At 45.4% G+C, this 24,299-nt stretch overlaps 1 protein-coding gene across 1 annotated transcript in view; it reads left to right on the plus strand.

Annotated features, from left to right (window-relative positions):
- LSM14A (LSM14A mRNA processing body assembly factor) overlaps positions 1 to 24,299 on the plus strand; it is a 282,041-nt gene that overhangs the window by 207,737 nt on the left and 50,005 nt on the right. The window contains exon 7 of the mRNA XM_078671505.1: positions 19,086 to 19,265. Within this exon, the coding sequence (XP_078527631.1) occupies positions 19,086 to 19,265 (180 nt within the window). The remainder of the gene's footprint in view (positions 1 to 19,085; positions 19,266 to 24,299) is intronic.

Genomic DNA, 24,299 nt, shown 5'->3' on the forward strand with positions numbered 1-24,299 from the left:
GCCTGCTCCGCCTTCACACTGAAGACTCTCCGTGTTAGAGAGCGACCGAGATGAGCCAACTACAACATGCAGGGCAAGAGTCAACAGCCGTCCCTTTAAGACCTCGGGTTCTCGAGCTACGAGGAGGACAACGTAGCCAGGGAAGACGACGACTACACGGTCGTAGAGACCGATAAGAAGACTTCTAAAGAGGTAGGAGAGTCGCCGACCCCTAAACCCCCGTCTGAGGCAGACTCTCGAAAAACAGAGTCTAAGTCCTAGAAGGGAGCACTGGCGCCGAAAACCTCGACGGCCACAGCTGCATCCAAGGACCGAGAGCCCAGCGGATCCTTTGAAAAGGACTCCCAGGCAGCAAAGCATGGCGAAAAGCCAAGGTCGTCGAAGCATGTCCCCGAAAAGGAACTTTCAACTTTGAAAGAGAAGGACCCGAAGGCCACTTCGGCGCCGACAAAGGACGCGAGGCCCATCTCGACGTCGAAATATACGTCGAAGAGAGCAGCCGAACCATTCGACGCCGAACAGGCCGCCGAACTAGAAAGAAAGAAAAGATGGCTCGAGGCCGAAATGGATAACATCCTACAAAGAAAGAGTTCGACGACAGGATGAAGAGGTTCAACATCCCGTCGAAGCCAACCACGGTGATCGTTGACATAGAGGAGGAGGAGGACTTCGAGGCCGAAGACCCGCCGAAAAGTCCCCAGGAACACCCGGAGGAAGAAGCCTTATAATACAAGGAGGAGGGTGAAGACTGTGATGTATTCCTATAGGTTCTGAATCGATCCCCCTATTCCTGACCCTATTCTGGTTAAACAAACCAACAAGTTAACTAACAGTCAGCCCATGAGGCAGAAAACCCCCATGATGCAGATACCGTTATCTGACGCAGTCACACTACGGCACAGGAACGTGTTATCTGATTAGGTCATAACGCTTGCGATCTAATTAGACAAGCGATATTCCTCCAGCCCCTGATAAGGCATACGGAGTTCTCATAACAAATCAAACCTATGACAACCTGGGCAAAACCCTGCGGCCATTGTTTTGATTTCACCGAGAACTTCAGCAAAAGAATGTGCTAACGAGCAAGTCGTATGACATCCTTATTGACGTATCTATGTCCATCCTTACGTCAATCTCGGCACCTTAAAGGTATAAATATTACCGATCTTGCCCTATGCAAACACACGCGGTGGTGACGAGACGGAGCAGCCATACTTGCCGAAGCCCAGAGCAGACCCCGCTGGCACAGCCCCGCCTTCCTGACGCGCTGAGAACGAGGCGCGCTGATTTCTCCTGCCGAGAGATCCAGCACCGGCGCTTCCGGGTAGCCCTCGCAGGCAGCCTGGAATATCGAGACCAGAGAAAGAGATACCATTCCTCATTCATCCTAACTTCCAGGTACAGAACTGAATAACCCCTCACAGAGAATTCTTTAGTTATTTACTTGGCAAAAACAAACTTAACTTAAACTGTAACTTTCTATTCCCGCCCTCGTATTAGACTTAGGTCAGGTACACGGGGTAGGCGTATCTAGAAACACCAGTTGAGTAAGTTTAGTCAAATGTATATGTGTATGTAATATATTTTATTCATTTTAAAACATCTTATGGCTTAGAAACCATATCAATGTTTTTACAGTATTATTTTATACTATTGCTTTTAATGTATGCACTTTACTTAGCTATAAGTATTGCAATAATATCGATCCATTTCTCTTGTATGAGAAAAGAGACTGATCAATAAATAACACCTTTTTATTGAACACGCCCGTCTCTTCCTTTTCTCTACAATCTGATGAGACTAAGAATGCACGTACTGACTGAGTAAAATAAATTGCCTTTTGTTCACACGACTCTCGAGATATACTCTTGATTAGGGGAGAGCAAAGTTGTCATGTTCTATGGTTGTTAGAAACTAAATCCCTTCTTGTCTAATCAGGGAAGTTAAGTCCTTCCTGAACATTCGAGAAAGTTTCTAGTGAACTCTGAGCTAGCTGGCAAAACCCAAAACTTTAAGTCTAGTATCGACAGTAGTAGACCTAGTTAACGTCTGGCCTAGGCCTTTACTGCTGTAGGTATTATTCCAATGCGCAGAGCCTATTGGGATGATAGGAACTACACTAGAAGACGATCAGCGGACGACCCTCGGATCAGCATCCTCGGGGACACAGGACCTGGAGTTGCAGGACATCGACCCCGAGCCCAGAAGAGGCCGTGGACACGTACCCTTCGAGGACTTCGCCGCCAGATGGCATTGGAGTCTACAATCTAGTCCTCAAGAACGCGGCAACAGCTTTTGGAGTCAAGCTAGACGAGGAGAAACCGAAAGCAGGCCTCCTTCTCGAGACCTTGCTCCCCACGCAAACTAGGAGCCAGTACCTCCCCCATGCTCGAGAGTGTCATGGCCCAAGGGAAAGAGGCGTTCAAGGAACCAGCGGCATGCAGGTCCGTTACACCTAGGACGGAGAAGAAATATAAACACTCCACCAAGGATCCTCCATACATCCGGGAATCCGTTACTGCGGACTCCATCATTGCCGCGACCGCCAGAAAAAGGGTGAATGTGCCAACGACATCGAGACCACCTCCAGACAAGGAGAGCAAGAGGATGGACCTAACTGGGAGAAAGATGGAAAGAAACGCTGCAATGCACTGGCGCATGGCAAACTCAAACGCCCTGCTGAACAGGCACCAGTACCAAATACTGTACAAGATCGGACAGCTGTTGAAGCACCTCCCAGACAAGTACCAACAAAGAGCTTCACACCTTGCGGAGGAGAGGAAAAATGTGGCAAATACTTGCCTCAAAACGGCCATGGATGGAGCAGACACGTCCAGCAGGCTAATGATGTTGGGAGTCACCGAGAGAAGGCAGGCCTGGCTCAGGATCTCTGGCTTCAAACCAGAGGTACAGCACCACATTCTTAGCTCCCCGTTCAATGGGTGACACTGTTTGGGGCACCGGTGGATGAAAAGCTCACCCAGCTCAAGAAAGAAAACTAAACTGCAAGGTCCATGGGGGCCTTGCAATTCAGAGGAACAAAGAGGGGTACCCGGTCACTGAGACCAAATGGAAGGGGGGGTAACCAGCCAGGAACGTCACACCAGACATTTCAACAGTCACAGCATGGCGACGGCCAAACACAGCAAGATCACCAGAGACAAACCTGGCACCACCAGCAGAGAGGCCAGTCCTTTCGCGGCAGGGGGAACGGACGTGGACAAAATAAGAGGGGGCCAACAACCCACCTCAAAGTGACTCCGTCACGCAACACGTGCCCACCCGCGCAACTCCTCCCATGGTGGAGCACGAAAAGACCAACACAGGGTTACACAGACCAAACATCAACGACCATGTAACACCAGTAGGAGGCAGGCTAAGTCACTTCCTCCAGGAGTGGAAGAAGATAACCACAGACAAATGGGTACTCAACATCATACAGTTCGGATATTGCATAGAACTGGAAAAGACCCGGCCAAACAGGAAACCAAAAAGGAAGGCGCAGTCAGGAAAGGAGCTGGAGCTACTACAAAAGGAAGCGAAGGGCCTTCTTGAAAAGGAGGCCATCGAGCCAGTACCATACCGAGAAAGGAACAGGGGGGGTGTATTCAACATACTTCCTCGTACCAAAGGTGGACGAAGCACTGAGACAGAGTAGTGATCAGAACAGCCCCACACTTTATGCCAAAGGTGGTGTCAAAGTTTCACATGAACCAGACAATACAGATACCAAGTTTCTTTTAGAAACCATCCACAAGCGCAGAGAGGGCACTGCACACTCTGGACGCGAGAAGTGCAGTAATGCATTACATGGAAAGAACTAAAGAACACAGGAAAACAAAACAGTTCTTTGAGTCCTTCGTAAGCAGTTTCCTGGGTAGACCAGTAACAAAGGGAACCATTGCACTATGGATCGCACAAACGATACAATTCTGCCACAAACAGGCAGGTCAAGAACTAACAGAGGGGGCACAAGCCCACTCTACTAGGAAAAAGGGAGCAACAATAACCTTCCTGGCTAATACACCTATTCAAAACCTATGCCTGGCGGCAACATGGGCTTCATTGCACACGTTCACTAAGCACTACTGTGTGGATATACAAATGAACAAGGAAGCACAAGTAGGGCAGAAAGTGCTTCAACATATATTCAACAACCAACGCTCATCTTCCACCCAGCCGCCAAAAACATAACAAACAGCTACAAAGTCTATGCACAGCATAGTGAATCCACAAAGATTCACGCTGCAAAACGAATCGTTTCTTACCTGTCTGTAGTATTGCAGCTTGAAGATCTTTCTGGATTCACTAGCAAACCCACCCATCTCTGCCAGAAAGATGAGGCAGGAGAAGAAGATGGAAATACAAGGACAATATACAAATAGACACTTTAAGAGGCAAAGTGAAAATTCATTTACTTAAGGAAAAACTTGAAAACATTGCCAAGGATTCACGAACAGAACACAAAAACAAGAAAAAAAGAATCCGAAGATGGTGCCCAAAGGTGGGAGCTCCCGCAGGAAGCGTGCCGACGTGCCAGGAAGTACACCAGAAGGTGGGACGTCGACGCCCACCTGGGCTACGAAAAAAAGAAAGAAAAGACTACGATTCCGGACCCAACCACCAGACCGCAGAATAATGCACAGCATAGTGAATCCAGAAAGATCTTCAAGCTGCAAAACTACACCGACAGGTAAACTATTCGTTCCACTCAAACCCTTTTTTTTGTTATTCGTTTAATTTCCAATAAGGCAGGGTGTTTAATATTTAAAAGTAGAACATGTAAAGGTTTAATGTGAAACATGGGCCTTAAGGCTATTTTCAGTGTAGCACGATTAGCTGTTCGATAGGAAAGCATTGGGATATAACATTAAAATCAAATAAAGTTATCTCCACTTAGGAAACTGCTACAAAGTTAATTTTCTGACCTTTTAACATAGTTATTATTACAAGCCCAATTCACTGGTTAAGTTGGATTTATTTTAAATATTGTACCTGCCTAAAGCATTTCAACTGTCATCCATTTGTATTATTGTATAATCAATAAGATAAGTCATTGAAGATAATGAGAACTGGTCGCATTTGGAGATATTTTTATTACAAGCTTCAAAAGAAGCTTTAATAAAGTGCTCTTTGCTCAACTAATAACACAGTGGGTGATCAGAAGCAAGTGTGGTATTGTGTATATTTAGGAACTGTTTTGGTATCTGGATATCAAGGACCCATTAACTGTAGTGACCTCAGTATCCTCTATTGTTCCATTGCTTTTTTTGTTGTTATATTGCACACACTATTGCACGGAGACTTTTGAAACCTCTTTTGAAGCTGGTAAAGCTACAAATGGGTCCTGTTCTTTCTACAATTATTTATTATAATAGTTTGTACAATAATGCAAATGTAATGGATTGTTCCACTTCACCGTTGTTCTTTATTCATTTATATACCCCTGGTTTCAGTTGGATTTGGGTCCCCCGTTCTATTTATCAGGCATTAAGGCCTTTCCATATTTAAAAGGACGGTTTAGGCCTAGCAAATGGGGTTATTCTGAAAGGTTGTTTATGTATTTTCAAAACTACACAGGCTACAGCAGTAGGCCTGCAGTCTTGGTTTGCACGGTAACTCTACTGGTGGGACAATGTGTTCACTTTGTACCATATACTAGGCACTTGGCGGTATGTTAAATACGCCAATTAGATGTATAGACAATGTTTTATTGATCATAGCACATACACTCGGCACTGTACAGCAGTGTCTGTGCTTTTTTCAAAAACCAGCAGTAAAATGTAGTAAAAAGTGGTTGCAATAAAACAAAAAGGGGTATTTTCCCACAAACCACATACATTGCTCCATAAGAACAAAGTGGTCATGCAAAAGCATCCTGTGTTTCTCCCTAAAGTAGTCAGATTGCCGTGTAAACCGAACTCTTTCCTTACAGATTTTCTTTCGGAATCTGGCTTCCCCGGCTAAAAGATCTTTCCAATTGTTAGATGTCAGGCAAGTACGACAACTGCCCCGCGCCCCTCCCCTTATGTTCTAATCTTTTCTCCTGGGTTAGTCCTTTCTAACTGAGTTGTATATGTTAATCAAGCAATTGGAGCATTCTTAATCCCAGAGGGATAAAGAATATGTGCCCTAGATTGAAAAGTAGCATATTAAGGGTCTCCTTTGTATAGTGAACTTGTGTTTTGAGTGGTTGACCCTGCCTGTTAACATTCCATTGCTAACAAATACCCGAGCCTAGCAAACCGTTGGGTAGTGTACCCTCTTGTAGCTTTCAACATATGGTAAGTGGAGGCCTGTTTATTTAGGGTCATTCCCTCAAATGCGTCCAATTTATGTCCCAGTCAGTGACTGCCGGATCTGGTGAGATCTGTGTATCCCACTACCCCTTTGATGTCTAAGGACATTCTTCCATGATATTTTCAAAGACTGACCTATCCATCATATATGGTGAAAGATTCCTCTGAGGTCTTTGCATGCCAGCAACAATCTGTGACCCATAGTAAATGAAGTGTAAACGTTGGTTTGTTTCACTAGTACATTAACTTGTATGCAGTTTCTCTTTGACGAATATTTATTAAGTCCTGTGGAATATGCATGCAAAGTGTTCCATACCCCCTCTCGGATATATTCCTCAGCAGACCCCCCCCCCCCCCCCCCTCCCCCCACCCTCCCCCCCGGGTCTCTTGCCTTTAGTGTCTTATATATACGTGCACTGTTCCTTTGATAGTGAATGTCTAAATCAGTTTCTCAAATTGTGTGAGGTGTCTGATAGCTGCCTGTACTTTGCAGAGGTGAAGGGCTCAATGCATAACCTGACAATATTGAAGCTTTTTGTTTTCTGGTACTCCAAAATTCTCTCTACTGTCTTGAAGTGTGTGAACCTTTCCCTGCTGAAAAAGGTTGACCTGGGTCCTCCAGTCTCCCATCTCGCATAGGAGGAATTAAGAACGTTTCATGGCCCGATTGAAGTCTGGATTATGGTGTAATAGTGTGCTGTGATGGAAACTGGTCAGACACCCCTTTCTCTGCCAATTGTTTCTTGCACAGTTTTGACTGGGATCAAGGTGCTATTTATCACACGTCATAAATGACGATACCAAAGGATTCTTTATTTATAGATGCAATAAATAACACCTATCATGAGTTTTTGACTAATAACATTTATATTTTGGTGCTTACCGCACCAAAATCTGTATGGCACAGTAAATACTATATACTTTTTCCCTGTTAAACTCCATCTCATTTGATCTGTCAAGATTTGATGAAGGGTGAGCTATTTAATGCACCCCGTGATTACTGAGTAGGTTTAAGAACATCCAACTTGTAATTCCAACACGTGTGCAAACAAGAGATTGTGCATGGATCTGAAAACACCCCGCCCACTCACAATCTTCGCATATGTGTTTCAGGGTTGTTGTGCTTTACTCAGCCAGGCCAGATCCCACAATTAACATCCCGTTACTGCCCTATCCATTAAGAGACCGTTCTTTTCTGAATATTCTACAATTATATATATGTGCGCTACCCTATTATACTTAAGAAAATCGGGCATCCCATTGCCCCTTCTCTTTGGGTGCCATGAGAATTGTCCTCCGTACACATGCTTGTTTCCCCATGCTCTCAAATACTCTTATTTCTGTAATGATTACATTTCTGCCACTGGGAGAGATTGAAAGACATACTATTGGTAGAATATTCATATTAAAGATGGTTATGCATCCCATATAGGTGATGTTTAGTGAGCACCATTTCCTTAGGTCCTTTAATATCCGTTTTAATAGGTGTGACCAATTAGCCCCCTCCAGCTCTCCACCCTCCTTGTTGATAGCAGGTCAAGGTATTTGAGAGTGACTCCTAGCATAATGATGCTTATAGTTTTAGACTGGTTACTACCAATCCCCCCCACACACACACACTTTACCCCCGCCCCCCTTTAGGCAACCAGGTGCAATATAACCTATTTTGCATATTAATGCTGAAACACTTTCAAAAAGGTCTAATTATTCCAGTATTCCTAAGGCAATCTCTGAGGTAGGGGGGAGGTTGTCTGTCATGCCCACAGCAAGCAATATTCAAGCAGCCACAACTTGTGCTATTCTCTTGCAAATGGTATTCCTTTTATTTCCTCTTGTGATCTTGTATAGTTGCTGAGGCTGCCTATTTATTTTTAAGGTTTTATAGAGCACAAACAAGATCCGTGCGGATATCAGAGCGCTTTACATTAAGCACTGCTAAGTATACAAACAAATGAATGCAAGTAAATCACGTATACATAACATCTCGTGCAAAGAAAAGCAGTAGGGCACATAACAGGAACATCCCCATTGAATCAAGTCAAGGGCAGAGAAGTGAACTGGGATGTTTAGTTGGACCCTTATCATAGTAAGGATTACTAGAAAGGGTACAATTGATCTCAAAATTAATTTAGTCTATGATCAGGTGAATTTTGCCATGAGAATCGCTCTTACTTCCTTTTTGAAAGATGCGGTAGAAGCATTCAGTCTGGTTTCTGGGGGAAGTGTATTCCAAACCCTGGGCGCCATCCCCAAGAAGGTTCGTTTATATGTTTTCTTTTTGATGAATCTTTGAAGTTTCAGTAGTAGGTTATCTGCACTTATTGAGGATCTTAACCAACCAGGGATAGTCAGTTTCTGTGCGAGATAGCTGGGTGCATTATGATGTAAGGCCTTATGTGTCATGCACGCTATTTTTAGATGAATTCTGGCTTCAAACGGTAGCCAATTCAAGGATTTTAAGTCTGGAGAGATGTGGGAACTTCTTTGCGAGCCAGTGATGAGTCTCGCTGCCGCATTTATTGAGGCTCTTAGGGGAGCTGTTGTAGCCTTTGGAAACACTTCCATACTCCACACGAGGGATAACTAGAGCTTGTACTGCCAGCTTGAAGTCATTGATTGGCAGGAAGGGTTTCAGTTTCCTCAGCGTGTTAGTAATACTCCAAGAATCTCCAGCTTAGCAAGTCGAACACTTGTTCTGCACCCAAGGATATCGAGAGCCCCATGAGGTTCTGTCTTTAGGCCTTCTCAGCTAGGTGTGCAAGCAGGTTAACATTGTGATTACCCGGTCTAATTTTGATGAATTGTATTTGATTTGGATGTAGCAAACTGAGGAGCAAATCCTCCATTCTTTTTGCCAAGACAAGCTGTTTTGTAAAAATCTAAGCATCTTTGTGCACGGTAATGAACTGTATGATGATCAGTAATCCTGAGCATTTCCTGGTTTGGAATTATTTATTCCAGACACCTGCCAAAAGGTTTTCTGATGGTCTGCCAGTTCTTCTCTCACATATGACAGAAATATTTTATAAACTGCTAAGAGGATGTGATCCGGTCCTGCCTTATTGTGTGCATAGCCTTCAAACTACATTTATTTCTGTCATGCCTATGAGCTTTCCTAACGAGACAATTTCTGTTGCGTCGCCCTGTCCTCTAGCGTATTGGACTTCAACATGCTCACTAAGTGTTTTTTTATCCTGCTCTTGTATCACTCAGAAGCTTCTGGAACTCAGTATTTTGGCTCAATATTTGTGCCATATGCATTTTGGCTAGTGGTTATTTAATATTTCAGGCTAGCAACATTACCTCATTTCCCAGTTCATAAAAGTTCTGCCAAGTGTGCAGCAGTCCAGTTTATGCTAGGTTTGTCCTGCGCATTCTCTGTTGGCTGTCCTGCGAGGTGATAATATCTATAGGCATACACTAATCCCAAAACGGTTGGTTTGGTCTTGGGACACAGCTCTTGCATAGGGGCAGGCCTAAATGACCTATCCAAGTCTGAGTCCCATGCAACATTATAATCTCCCACTACCACTCAACGACCCTCTGTGCTAGTGAGTACAATATCCAGTAGCCCTCCAGTTATGACTCCTGAGATGTACTTTAAGTTACAAAAAACAGATGTTTGTTTAGGATTATGTAATTTTATCTTGATGTACCACCCTTCCTTGTATTTTTTTTAATCCTTCCCATGTGGTTTTATGCAGACGATTGCTACCCCTGTTCTTGATGTTGCTGTTCCCCTTTATTGGTGTGGTTAAACCTGTACTTCATATGGAATTAGTACTTCTGCATTTGGTGTATCCAAGAGAATATGTGGGTCGTCAGGGGATGCCTGATATTTGGGCAATTCAGTCCTTTAACATTTAATGAGAATAGTGTAGAATTGTGCCTGTGGTGTCATTTTCACCTTTCTTAGCCTTTAGTGCTTTCTTTCCCAGGTTCGCTACCTATGGGTACCTCTTACACACTTATGAATAAACAACCAGGGCCAACAGTGGCCAACTGTCATAACAGATTCGATTATCCCGTATTTGGAAACAAACATTGACCAATCCTCCTTAAACAGAGCTAATATGTAAAGAAAACAAAAAAACAAGACTATAGACCGCCCCTAGTATTATTCTGTTTGAGTCTGTGAGGTGTTTCAGTACAGCTTCTCTTGCTTCTGCTCATTCCAAGCTCATTGATTTGTCTGATATTCCTGTTTGTCTCATGGATTGGTTTTCTTTTGGATGTGTTCAGGGGGAGGAGGGTGGAGGTAATTGTGGTGAGGGCAGTCGGTGGGGGTGGGGCTGGGCAGGAGTGGGAGGTGTTTAGTTAAAAGTCCTGATATGTGGCCACTACTGTCGTTCTTTTTGTCCCAAACTTGTAGTCGCTGGCCTAATAGGGGGACGCACTTGTTGCTCCTGCTCTCTACCAATGTTTCATCAATTATTGTTCTCGATGTGCGACTCCATTATATTTGTGGTTTTCTGGACTATGCGTTGAGAGTATTGATGATACACTAGCAAATAATCATGGTAAGCATCTAAGGGGATTGGCTTTGATGTGGATGATGCCAGAAGTAAGAGGCTGAAGAGGCCTATGCACAATCATTATCATAAACTGACAGCAAAGGAGAGGCAAGTGAGACTTTCTACTTCTAAAGTGAGCCAGTTGAATGTTAGACCCTAATTTGAGCACAATTATTATGTATAGATATGCCGAAATTTCTCCATTTCAAATTAGTTCTGATCTTGTGAGGTAGGTTTACTTCTTAGCACAGATGGTACACACAGAAAAAAAGCGCATCACAATTCAATACCAACTGAGTATGTTAATTAAATGTTAACGGGTCCTTCCTTAAGCACCACACCAAAGAATACAGAATGCAATGGCAATGATCGAATGGGCACTCTATCAACATTACCAAAGGTGCGCCTCCAAGCATCTATGGCTGGATCACCATTATGTCTACAATCTCTACCTCGCTTTCCACCCCAAGAAGATTGTGAGTTACTGCAGAGAGGTTCTTGGCAGTCCGCAAAATGCACCTACAACAGTCCTCCTAAACTCTGGTCATCTTTGGAGAAAAGATTCTCTATAGCACCAAAGAAGACTAAGACACCGGTCCATCTGAAGTTCTGTATCTGCAAAACTACCAGCACCACAGCTGAAGACCATGAAGTCACTTCCGCCCCATTTCCAAAAACACACGTACTCCCTCGAAGGCTCAGCTTCAAAAATAAACTCTTCCCCAAAACCCCCATGGACCGAGCACTGGGACAAGGGGACAAACTCTCTCCCGCCTCTGTCTCCTCGTCCTCCACCACCACTCTGGTACACACCAGATTCACCTGATGGGTTCACATATATATATACACTCTAAGCTGCCAGCCCATATTATTCATTGGCCCATATGCCAGCCTTTAAGCACAGGGCCTTGTTATGACCAGTGGAAAGACTACAGTGTTGAGTCTCTGAGAAATTCGTGATCTAGAACACGATCTAATTAAGGCACCAAGTGACACCACGGCTTATGAAGAAGTCCTCTGGAGGGCAGCAAAACATTGCAAGGTAGACCTGCACATGCTACAAGAGGAAGAGGATTCTCTAGTGGAGACTCAATTCAGAAGGCATGGTGCAAGTTCTATCCCTGCTTAAAGGCAAGTGTGAGTCCATCTCAGACAATCAGCGAGAGCAAGTAAAGACTAATGTAGTGACTACTACGGTGGAGAAAAAGTATAAGCCCTCACCCTGCAAAGCCCTCCCACCCCCTAATTTACATCAGGGGCCAGGTCTACGTGATAATCTTGTGACTCACACAGAATGTAAGATGGGCTCTATACTAACCATAGGTGAAGTCCATCCTCTGGATAAGGATAACAAAATAAGGAAGAGTAGCAGTAGGGGTAGCTACATACTGGCTCGCTGCCTACTCTGACTTCTCTACTACAAGTTTCTGTGGAAGGAGATGCAGTAACATGCCAAACTTTTCCCGCACTAGTACAGAAACAGGGGGAATCAGATAGTGTCTGAGGGCAAAATCATATCAAACACCAGCTTATGCTGCACACCTCAAACAGCGGACAGTCTACAGGTCCCTTCAGAAGACACGCCTGGCTTAGCATTTATGGGTTCAGACCCAAAGTCTAGCTGCATCTCTTCAACATCCAGTTTGACAGGGAGTGCCTGTTTCATCCTCATTTTGACTAGATGCTGTTAAACAAACCAATATTGACCGAGCCAATAGTTCTCGCCTATTGCAGTATTTTCCAAACTCTGGGTCTCGAGACAATTTTGGTTGGTCACAAAAAAGTCTGGTCTATATGTAAATATTAAAAATGTATTAGCCCGGTTTGTGCACCAGCGCAAAGGCGCTGAACAATATCCTTGAGTCCAGTTTCAATATAAATCCCTTGCAAGTATTCCCAAGCAAGACCCCCAGTGAACCTTCCAGTATTTGTTACTGCTTCACAAAGCCATTTCAACAGAATGTGCTCACTATGTGATCATGCACAACCATACCATTTGTGTATGAGACTCGTATAAATAAAATCTGGCCTAACTCCAGAAATGCTGACTCTGGTTCTGGGGAACCAGGTTTGAATGCTGGCTTTTGCTCAACATCTTTTGGTTCTGAACAAATAATTTCATCTCCCCTGCTTAAAATAAAATTAATCTGACATATTGTGTAATGGAACTGGTGCTCATATAAAGCACTGCAATGCCCTTGAGCTGAGTTTGTGATATATAAAACTGCAAAATATATATTTGGAGTCCACATTACACCACTAGGCCTTGTTTTAACACCAATATGGATATGAAGCCTTTTCCCTGATCTGCTGTAGAAGTTATTTCTCAGATTTGGTAAAATCACAGGTATATACAAAAAGGTTTTTATGAAACCTTGTGATTTTAGTGAATGGATGCCACAGGCCATCAGCCCACTCTGAAATGTGTTCCAGGCTCCAGTGGAGCTCACCATTTAACACTTTTATAGGTAGATCAATATCTTGGCCAGCCTCATATCGAAGGGCGTGGTCAAGGTTGTCAAGTTTGCAAACATTTGCTGTTATTGCATTAAAAAAAATTGCCCCACCTTGTCCGTTAAAGCTAGGGGAGCTGCAAAAGTTTCATTATAAAAATTGAGTTGTGGTTCTAAAAAGTTTAGGAAGCACTGGCCTATTGGGGTTGCTAATGTTGTCTAACAATGCTACCCCAAACACAATGGGGTGCGGTGGCAGTACAATTCTTTTTTCTTAATGTCTTATATCACTGGTTTCCCTATTCAGGCTTGCAGAGGTCCCAATTTGGAAGAGGGTAGTAGAAGAACACTCTTTTGGAAGAGAAAGCCTCACCAATGTTAAATGGCATGCTTCATCATAGGCCACCTCTCCCCACCCTGGTAGGATGATACCACCAGGGCGGACTGAACCTCCAAGCGTAACCACTGGAGGGAGTTCTTAGATAAAGCACTTCCTAGACAGGAAGGTATCCAGATTAATTAAAAGTGCTTAGACATAACCCGGCCTTCACCTTTATAGGTAGCTTCTGGTGCATCTAAAACAGCTATGCGATGCAGTGAGAGCGCAATGGCTCGAACGCTCGTCTTGCTGCCCAATTCAGTCACGTATATAGATCAAAGGCATTCTTCAGGGCCGTGGATTCCTTAAACTGGCCTTGTCACCATTAAGAATCAAGCACAACTCAGACCAAAGAGGTTCCTACCTGGTCTGTGTTAATTCACCTAAATATACAACAAGAGTCTTTATAAATAAAAAAAATCGTATTCTTGGTGTAGGAAGGTAGATCCCTGACTATGTAAATGTATTGCGATTTATATAGCGCACGTATCACCCGAAGGCATCAAGGCGCTTGCCTTGGGAACCCGTCCTGGTATTCCCCTGTGAGATAACCCCAGCAGGGTATCCACAAGGTGAAAGCCAGGCATCCCGCCACGAGGGGCCGTAGTGGAGATTAAGCAAGCTATTGCCCAGAGTCGCAGAGTGTGAACCCGTGAGTTGAGTAGGCACCGGAACGAGAATTATCGAGTCCGTGGAATTTTTGAGCCCAAGACCCGCCGAGGTGGGGAATTGAACCCTGGTCCAGGACCGATCTCAGCTTCCGGGTCTGCTGCCTCTAACCCCTGAGCCACACTTCTCCTATGGTTGCCCCCAACTTTTTGCCTGGTGTTTTGCTGGTTTTCTGACTTAGTTGACCTGGGGCCCTGCTATTCAGGACCCCAGGCCTACTGCTCTCTGTAAAATGGAGTCCATGTACCTTAGGTACATATCTAATTGGATACTGAGTCACCTTATCAGTCCCTGTACAGTGTACCTTAGGTGCCCAGGGCATAGGTGTACCCAGGGCCTACCAGGGGCTGCAGCATGTATTATGCCAACCCTGGCTGGCCATCCAAATCTGACACAACTGGCTGCTTGACAGCTGGGGCAAAGTGGTGTACTCACCCTCTGCTGTAGATATAGTATTCCTATATCTCAACCTAAATGGACACACAGATCTCCTATCAGTCACTCCTATGGCAGGCCTTGACAATCCTGAAGGCAGAGTGCTTGGAATCGTGTGAGATGGTGCTCTGGCATGAGCTGAGCCTGTCTGCGGCTTTCGGGATCCATCCCTTAGCCGTTTCCATGATATCGCATACCATATACTCTTAAGTGCATTATAATCCTCGCGGTTATATGCCAACTCTGGTATCGCTTTATCAAAACATGTCGAGTAAGGTGTCATACGAATTGGAATACTAACCCCTCGCCAATTCTGGCGACGGGGTTAGCATTCCACCCTTCTAGAGGGACACGACATGTATGTAACCTGTGACCCTGGTTAAAGTCAGACAGAGCCTTAGCTCCACAAAATGGATGCTGCCACCGAGACACAAGTCTGCCCTCCTGCTGCTGGGAGTCCTCCCAGCCCAGGAGGCAAGGACAAAGGGTTTCCTGCCAGGGGCGGTGCCAGCACCGTCCCAGACAGGATTTTGTGTATCCTAGGTAGGCAGGGCTTTAGAGGAAGGTGACTGCAAGTGGCACCCCGGTGCTCACTGTGCATAGGCCGGCTGGAACCAGTTCCAGGGGCACTCCAGCCCCTGATCTGGGGAAAGCCCGCCAAAGGAGAGGGGTGTAACCACCCCCCTCCTAGTCCCACCCATAGGGCAGGACTTAGTCGCGTGCCAGCCCCCTTTTTCAGGATAAAGGTAGGAACTGGCCCCCTTCCAAATCAGATCATCTTTGAATCCTGAAACTACTTTCTACGAAAGGAACTCAAGACTCTTCCCAAGATTCTCCCTTGTGACTAAGGAGTAGTCACCCTGCAGCAGCAGGCACCAACCAAGCATCGCGGTTTGTTGCCAGTCTCTCCTTCGGATCAAGACTGCTCCAGCACGACGAGAACCGGCTTCCCTGGCACCTCTGACCTCAACCTACATCATCAGCCCAGCTGTGATCCGTGGGTGTGACGAGACCTCGAGGGACCGGCCATCTTCAGAACTGCACGACGCTTGTCCAGCACGACTCCCGAGTGACCCTCGACTGAGTGCTTTGGGGTAAGAGAAGCCCCGACCCTGAGCAGTCCCAGCACCGAAGTTCAGCCCCCCTGCATCCCCGAGATCTGCGTGGGGCCCTTCTGCTTTTTGCTGCTCACCGCGTTGTCCAGGTCGCTTGCCCGTTGGCTAGTGGCCCTCTCGCGACGCTCCACGACGACAACTACTGCTGGTCTGGTTGCTCCAGACTAGCCCTTGCTCCCCTCCAAAAGAGGAGCACCCTGGACCCTCCTGGTCCACTCAAGACACCATTTTAGGTCCACCGCGTGGGCCTTGCATTTGCCAAGACTTGTTGCCCAAATCCTGGGTCCAGCGACGTCGACAGCAAGTACCTTCGTGGGACAGCTCGCACCTCCATCCTGGTCGCCGACAACGCCTCCTGGTCCGAGAGACTGCAGAGCCCAGCAGCGCCCACTCACCTGGCTGAGGTGACTTCGTCCGGTGCCATCCTGGTGCCCACTCAAATCACTGGCTAGTGATTCAGAACTTGGTCCCCTCTGCTTACAGGTTTCTTCTTCCCTGATCCAGGCTTGGATCACTCCGAACTTTCTTCACTGGCCGCCTGCCAGCAACTCTTTCTTCAGGCTCCTGGATCTTCAACGAGGGTTTCCGACGCAACTTGAACCCTATGCAGCCGCAGCCCCTGGGCTAGGTAAACTGAGTACTCCGGTGCTCCAGCATAGTCCAACACCCTAAGTGTTCGGATCCACCCTTGTTTTCGACCCACCTAGTCGGGTTCGGGTTGTGAAGTGCTAGTATCCATAGACTTGTTCCCGCATTACGCGTGAGAGTTCCCACTCTGCACACGGCGTCCCTAGGCCTCCTGCTTCTAAACTAAGGGTTCAGCATTGTAGGCCTAGCGTTTCTACAGTCTAGAAAAGTATTACTTACCTGCTAGTAACTTCGCATTCCACTTCTTGTGTATATGGTTTTTCGTGCCCCTCGGGCATTGGTGTAAATTGTGCGACTTTCAGTGTTTCTTTGAGTTTTGTTGTGTGCTTAGCTCCCTGTCTCATAAAGAGCCAGGGTAGTCTTGTTATAAATAAATACACTTTATTTTTGATAACAACTTGTGTGGTGTCCTTTCACTTGGTGTTCAAGGGGTAATGTGATGGTAAAACAGCTGGCTTAACACGCCCTCTAGAGTCTTAGCCTTAGACTGCTCGTATCCATGCTACTAGGATAGCTGGTCTATAAGGTTGACTTACAACCAATCATCAATAAGGGTTGTTTGGACTGATACAAAGTGCTCACTAGAATAGTGAACATTATATATCAGGCCAACTTCTCACACTTGGCACACTTTAGATGTAGACATATAAGAGTCTCATGATATTGCACGGTCAAACACATGACCTACAAACATGTGTAAAAGAGACATCCAAAAATGCACTTTGCATTAGTAGGTTCTTATATCTTAACCCTAACTGAGGGGGATACCTGTCGTCTGGTCTAGGGAGGGACGATTTCCTCTGTAGTCACATACTGACCTGTGGGGAAAGTTTATCAATATATTGTATCAATATATTGTTAAAGAATTATTCTGTATACATATGAGGTAACTAGCGCAATAGGTTAGTTGATTGTCAACGATTGTTATGATCAGAGAGATGGATGAAAGGAGGAAAAAAAGGCTTGGACAGTGATGTATTACTGATGTAGTATCATAGTATGCTATTTTAGTATTGGTCTTTATCTGAATTCTCACCCATATGGGGACTCGTGGGAGAAAAATTATTTGTCCATCACTGCTACTGCCTAGAGCTTCTCACAACCCCTCCAAACAGGCTGCCTTGCAATCGCATCCTCAGCCCAGACCCTCTACGGCTCCTTGGGAAGATGTACTGATACTAAAAGGGGCAATACAGAGTGCCTCCGCACCAACAAGGGAAATGAGTGTACGCTCTTTTCTTACTCATTCTCAAAAAGGACTGCTCTGTCAGCCACATCCTAAACCTTGGGCCTCTCAACAAACGCATCCTGCTTGAGCACTTCCATTTGACAACCATGCAGGATATCTGCCTTCTGCTTAAACAATTTGACTACATAACTGCTCTCAATCTCCAGCCATCTGCTTCCACAAATCTATCCACCTTGTCCACCACTGCTATCTTCACTTTGTGATAAGTTGGTCTCACTACCTGTTCAATGTACCCTCTTTCAAAGCCACCATGGCTTTAAGGGTGTTTAAAGGTGTTCAAGAAAGGCCTAGCAATGTTAGCCCCCCTTCCATGAAGAGGCAGCACTCGCATCATACACTGCCTTGTATATTGGCTGATCGAGTGACATCAGGCAGCAACTTTGACAGTTTAGCATTTATGATTTCAATGACCATTTCCCCGAAGGAGAATTACAATGATAGGTAAGGAACTAATTCTTTTGCAACATGAAATCTTTTTGAATCACATGCTCTGCTTCTCTGAAAGAAACATAAGAGATATCCTGATGCATAATGGTGAGCACGACATACTGAAGCGTGACATACTTGTTGTAATAAGCTCTTATTGCTGCTTTAACTGTACCTAACATCTGGCAAGCACATTTTTTATTAATTTCATGTCTGGGCACTCACTAACATTATAATTTTCAAATTGCAGTTGGGCAATTTTCCATAGACACGCTTTAAATAACTTCTACGCCCCAGTACTTCAAAATTCTAGCCACTATGGTCCTGGATTGCCTCCAGGTTTTATGTTCACCTGCGGGAGCTATGGTCCGTTTGCACTTAAAAAATATCACTTCACCTGGCTTTCCGGAGCATATTTAGAATTGAGGGCACCACGATGTGTTCCTTGGGATATTCCTCCATTGGCTCTCCCTTCTTGACCTTTCAGCATAGCTGCACACATTTTCATATTCAGGTTATGTTAAGATCTTGGTCGCGCATCAATTCTTCCAGTTGATGTACCACATCTGTGCTCACTTTTTTCTCCTTTATAGTAACTCTGCTAATGACCAAATCCAGGATGCCTACTGTAATATCCCCCACCCCTTCCCCTTAATCGTTTTTTCCCATTTTATTTACAGAGCGGTTTCTGCTAGCCTTCTGATGCTTCTTACCCTAGCTTTCTTTATTAAGTATGCTCCAGCCCAGTAGCAACAATGCCTAACTGCATGCCTCACATGGCCTCCAATGACTTTAGTATTTTAATTTGAATGCACCAAATACTTTATTCAGCAGATTACAGTTGGTCTTGTGCTGCTTCTTCACTTCCCCTCAAAATTGACTCTTTCTATCATTAAAGCACCAGGTGCCCCGCCTACAAGAAGAGGACGTGGTGGCCACCGTGGGGGAAGAGGAAGATTTGGTATTCGTAGGGATGGACCAATGAAGTTTGAAAAAGATTTTGACTTTGAGAGTGCTAATGCACAGTTCAACAAGGAAGAAATTGACAGAGAATTCCACAACAAATTAAAGTTAAAAGGTTAGTTACTCATTTATTTCTAGTTTATTTTCCTTCTCGTTTGGATTGACTGATAACTTTTATCTTTCAGGTTTGTTAATGTTAACTCCACCTGGCATATGGATATCTGAGTACTTTATGGCAGACCTATATACCTTTTCCAGCTGGGGTTCATTGGAGTGTCACATTGTAGTTATAGATCAGTCTATGACATGCAATTGGTGCTTTTGACATCCCACTTTGAATGTGTTAAGCTTGTATCACACATATATTCCTCACCCGTACTTTCTATAGGTCCAGAGACAAGTAACTGGTCCCCAAAAGAAGCAACCTGAATTGCTAGGTGAATCCCAGGCTGAAAGACCAGAACAAATGGTGCAATTATCGGTGACAAGAATAGTAAACGGTGAATTAAAAGGGCTAATCGCTAGACCAGAATTGTGAATGTCAATTGGATCTTTCACAATCATTCCCAATAATGCCAAGTTAAATGGCATCTACCGTTCTCCAAAAAGGCAGCTGCAACTGGAGCATAAAGAAACTAGCTAGAAAATGATGAAAGCAGTTGTCATCGGACTCACTCTGCCTCCTGATTTATACATCACTGGTTCCAAAAAGGACTGCACGCTTTTAGCTGCTTGTGCATCAGGAAGGCAGGTTCAGCTAGGTTGTATCTTCTCCCTTCTTCTGTGCCCCTTCACAGCCTAGTTTGCATGCAGTTGCCAATCCTGATTAATTTGTCCTTTCCTCATTGCTACTGCCATGCCTGTGCATCACTACCCGTGTAATCTGTGCATGGAGAAAGTGCCCTAGTAGTTTTCTCTCACAACTTCATCGCTGGATCCTAACTCTTTACTCTTAGGAACTTGAGGCAGGATCCACACAGTTTGAATTCCTCAGTTGGTTAAGAGGAACCATAAAGCATGGCCTTCCTGCTTTAGTAGGCCGGGCTGAGCAAGTTTCTCTGAGTTGCATCAAACTTGAACTGGGCCGTGATTTCCAGCAACATACCAAAGCCTATTTTAATTGTTTTCTTTTACTTACTCATGGAATAAAGTTTTACAGTATGAAAGCTCTTCTAGAGTCACATTCTTTGCACAATCTCGCCCTCAATGACGAACATCCAGTCTTGTATGTTCAGTCACCCTTGAAATAATAAGTCTGAGCACTGTGTCCAATGCCTATACTTCAACCCAAAGATCCCAGTTCACAGGGACAAGATTCTTCGAGCACTTTGGGCAAATACTGACATGGCGAGTTTATCAGAGATGGAAAATTTGAAGCGGTTTATTTTATTGATGAAGGTAATGGGTTTCTCCAATGATGTAGAGGCATAGGAGGCTCGGGGAACACAGAGACATCAAACTTGAGACGTGTGAGGTTGAAAGAAAATACCATAGAGACCCTGCGCCCAAAGTGCCTCATTTCCTGTAAAGCGCCTGGTCTGTTGAACATGAAGGCATTCAGACAGCACAACCAAGACGCCGAAGCATGATTCTTCGAGCAACAGTCCAGAGTCACAAAAAACTAGCCGCTCTACACTGAATAAACACACAGCCGAAGCAGCACAGAGAACTTGCATCCTACTGAGAAAAAAACTCACCGGTAAGGTTACACAGATAGGCATCGCCTCAACTTCAGTGAACGATTGAGTATGGAGAGGGAAAGAGGAACCGGCCCCTAGACACCCAACGACATCAAGTGAAAGAGGAGGGCTTTGGAGGCCAAGGTGGAAAACCTAATGAAGACTGTATTCGAGGAAGCCATGACTACTTTGAAGGAAGAAAAGACAGGAGAAGATAGAAAAACCACATAGGAAAATATAACATAACAGGAAGGATCACTCATGGAAAGCATAGCGATAAGTAAAGAGGAAGAGTGTATTTTAAGCATGGATTCACAAGACTTAGGGCTTGATGAATCACAAGAAATGCTGTGTCAAGAGAAAGAGGCTGACTCCCCTTAGGAGGCAATAGTATCCTGTTCCTTGTGGTCATCCCCTCTGGGTGACATTTCCACATACTATGCCGCCATGAAGAAGGCATCGGAAACCTTTGGGCTGAAAATTGAAGTAGTAAAGGAGACCTGTGTTCCCCTTTAAACACTGACCCAAGTCTACAAACTGCTTTCGTACCTCCCCATGTTTTCCAGTATTGCAAGGCAAGGAGGTTTTGCAGCCCAAATTTTTTCCAGATTCACATATTGTGCATATTCCACCATCTAGTGGTTTGGTCCGGATCTCTCCAAATGTACAGTAGTCCAGTGGCCGGTTATGGATTTTGGCTGCAGGCTCGGTCCAGGAAGACTTCTGAAGGAACTAACAGCGGGGCAGGTAAGTTGGAGGGCTCAAGGATGTAGTTGCACCTCTGGTTCTCTACTCCAGGGTGCAGGGTGGCTGGATGCTGGGGTGTCTTTTGAGGTCTGATTTCACCTTACCGGGCCACTCACGGGTAGAGGCGGTGTCTGTGCTGAGGCCATAGCCGACGGGTGCCGTGGTGGTTCCAGGCACGTGGCTTCTTTGTCCTCAGCAGGCTCAGAGTCTGTCTTAGGAGTTTCTTTTGAACAGTCGCCCCCCCCCCAATGCGGGGGGGGGACAACTATATAAAAAAGTCTAAATTAAAACACACACACACACACCCACATATATATATCATTTGTCCACACATCAATGCAGCTTTCAATAAGACAAAAAGGCTAAACAATGCACTGACAAACACTGTTTTAGCAACCATATAGTGTAAAATTATAATACAACAGGAGGAAAAGTATCACTTCAACTCTCCTCAATGAGTAGGATCCCAAAACTTCATCTGCAAAACAGCAGGCATTATTAGCCTATAGGCTGCATTGAACAACACTAGCATAGAAAATTAAAGTAATTGTAAACCTAAAAACTGGCACCATGTTTTTAAGGCAGCTATGATCCCCAGCTTCCCATCATGCCTCAGGGGGGGGCAGTTAGGTCAGTTCTGTCCAGCTCCTTCGGTCAGGACCCTGGAGTTTTCCGCTCTGACTAATTTTGCTTTCGTCTATAATTTTCACTTTTATTAGTGATTTTCTTTTACCTCTCACTCGATGTTTTTCACCTTGTAGAGTGAGGTTCTAACTTTTCTGACAAACATTCTTTTTCTGTCACAAAATACCTTCTTTTTCTGACCCTTGTCCCTCCTGTGGCAAGAAGGCCAAGACTGAAACACACTCTGTGTGTGTATCTGCTTACCTGAGTCTTGCTCCTCTAAAGCTTGCTAACATTGCAAAAAGCTGTCTAGGCGTACTCTCAAGGAGAGGGAGAGAATTTGTCTTTGGCCTCTCAGAGAAGCAAAAATCGACTTCCAGAGGAAGATCTCTGGTGAGGCAGAAGAAGAGGTTCAGATCGGGGTTGAGAAGTAAGTTCCCGATCTGTTACCTACCGGCATCAGGATCGGCGTTGTCAACGGTATCTGTGAACCGCACGTCGACTAAGAACAGACCGTCGGCTCAGCCTTCTCCATTGATGTCAACTCTGCGGCTTTCAACTTCGAGGAATCGGTCTCCGCTGCCTCAACGTTCAACATCAAAGCACAAGGACTCCGACGTCATCACATAGAGAGCTGACGTCGAGGCACAGGACTCCGTCAGCGTCTTCACAGACTCTCAGCGTCGAGGTGCTTCCCTCCGTCTATATCAACCAGGCGACTATCGATGTCAAGGCCCAGTTCCACACGGAAGCGACATCGGTCAACTTCTAGTAGACGTTCGCCTTCGGCAACGTATCGCTCGACACTGAGACAACGGTCTCCGTTATCTATTCAATCGATGTCAAGGCATCCTCCGTCAAGATCGTCGTTGAAGGCTAAAACGCAGTCAATGCTTCATTCTGTCGGTTCCTTCTCTCCTGACGTTGAGAGTTCAATGGCCTTTGGTGGCCCAAGAGAGAAAGACTCCATATTAGACATCAACCCATCACTCTGTCTGATTAACGTCAAGAGACAGTCGTCAACCTCTAGGTTACCGGAGGTCATCTTATTGACGTGGAGCAGCCCAACGTCCTCTCCTGAACATCCCTGTCCACAGGAGACTGAGGCCCCTACACAAGAAGAGACAAGGAGGCAAACATCACCCTCTGTATCTCTCTCCTAGGTGGATGTTACCACTGCATCACTGGCAGAAGTCCACAATAGGGCAGGTCCGGAAACCACATGACTACTCCAATTCCCTACACAGGTCATCACTGGCTTGTCTGGTTCAGGCAGTAGATCTCGCGCCTACCACTCCCTCGAGAGGTCAAGATCATGCTTGTACAGTGACTACTTCCTCAAGAAGGTCTACATCTCATGGGCATTAAGGAGGTGCAGATCACCAACAACTTCTTCAACTCAGTCTTTGAAAGGGGACTATTCTCCGACCCTAACAGACAGTCCACCTTCGAGGGTCTCGCTAGTGGATGATGTCAGTACTTTCCAAGAGGTATTGGCCAGGGTGCAAGAAAATTAAGCATTCGTTTGCCAACCTCCCCCAAACTTCTTCATCTGCGATTTTTGAGACTTTACACCACAGATCAGCGGTCAGGTCTTTGTTGCTTCTGGTACCGGGGCTTCTGCAGCCTGTTATGGACATGTTCCTCACACCAGCAACTATCAAGGCCGCACCAGCAAGGATCTTGAAACAAGCATTTACAATGCAACGGTTTCGCCTTTGCAAAAGTTAGAGCTATTGGCATTGTAAATGACAACATTTTTATTTATGTGTTGGTTTTGAAAACAGATAAATAAATGGCATTGTCATTTACAATGCCAATAGCTTAATCTCTCGCAAATGCCACACACACACAGAGCCCTCTCCACACACACACAGAGCCCTCCCCACACACACACGGAGCCCCTCACACACACACACAGCCCCCACACAGAGCCCCCCCACACACAGAGCCCCCCCCCACACACAGAGCCCCCCCCACACACAGAGCCCCCCCCACACACAGAGCCCCCCCCACACACACAGCCCCCCCCACACACAGAGCCCCCCCCACACACACAGAGCCCCCCCCACACACACAGACCCCCCCCACACACACAG

The sequence above is a fragment of the Lissotriton helveticus genome, chromosome 12 (assembly GCF_964261635.1).
Source record: "Lissotriton helveticus chromosome 12, aLisHel1.1, whole genome shotgun sequence".
Lineage (NCBI taxonomy): Eukaryota > Metazoa > Chordata > Amphibia > Caudata > Salamandridae > Lissotriton > Lissotriton helveticus.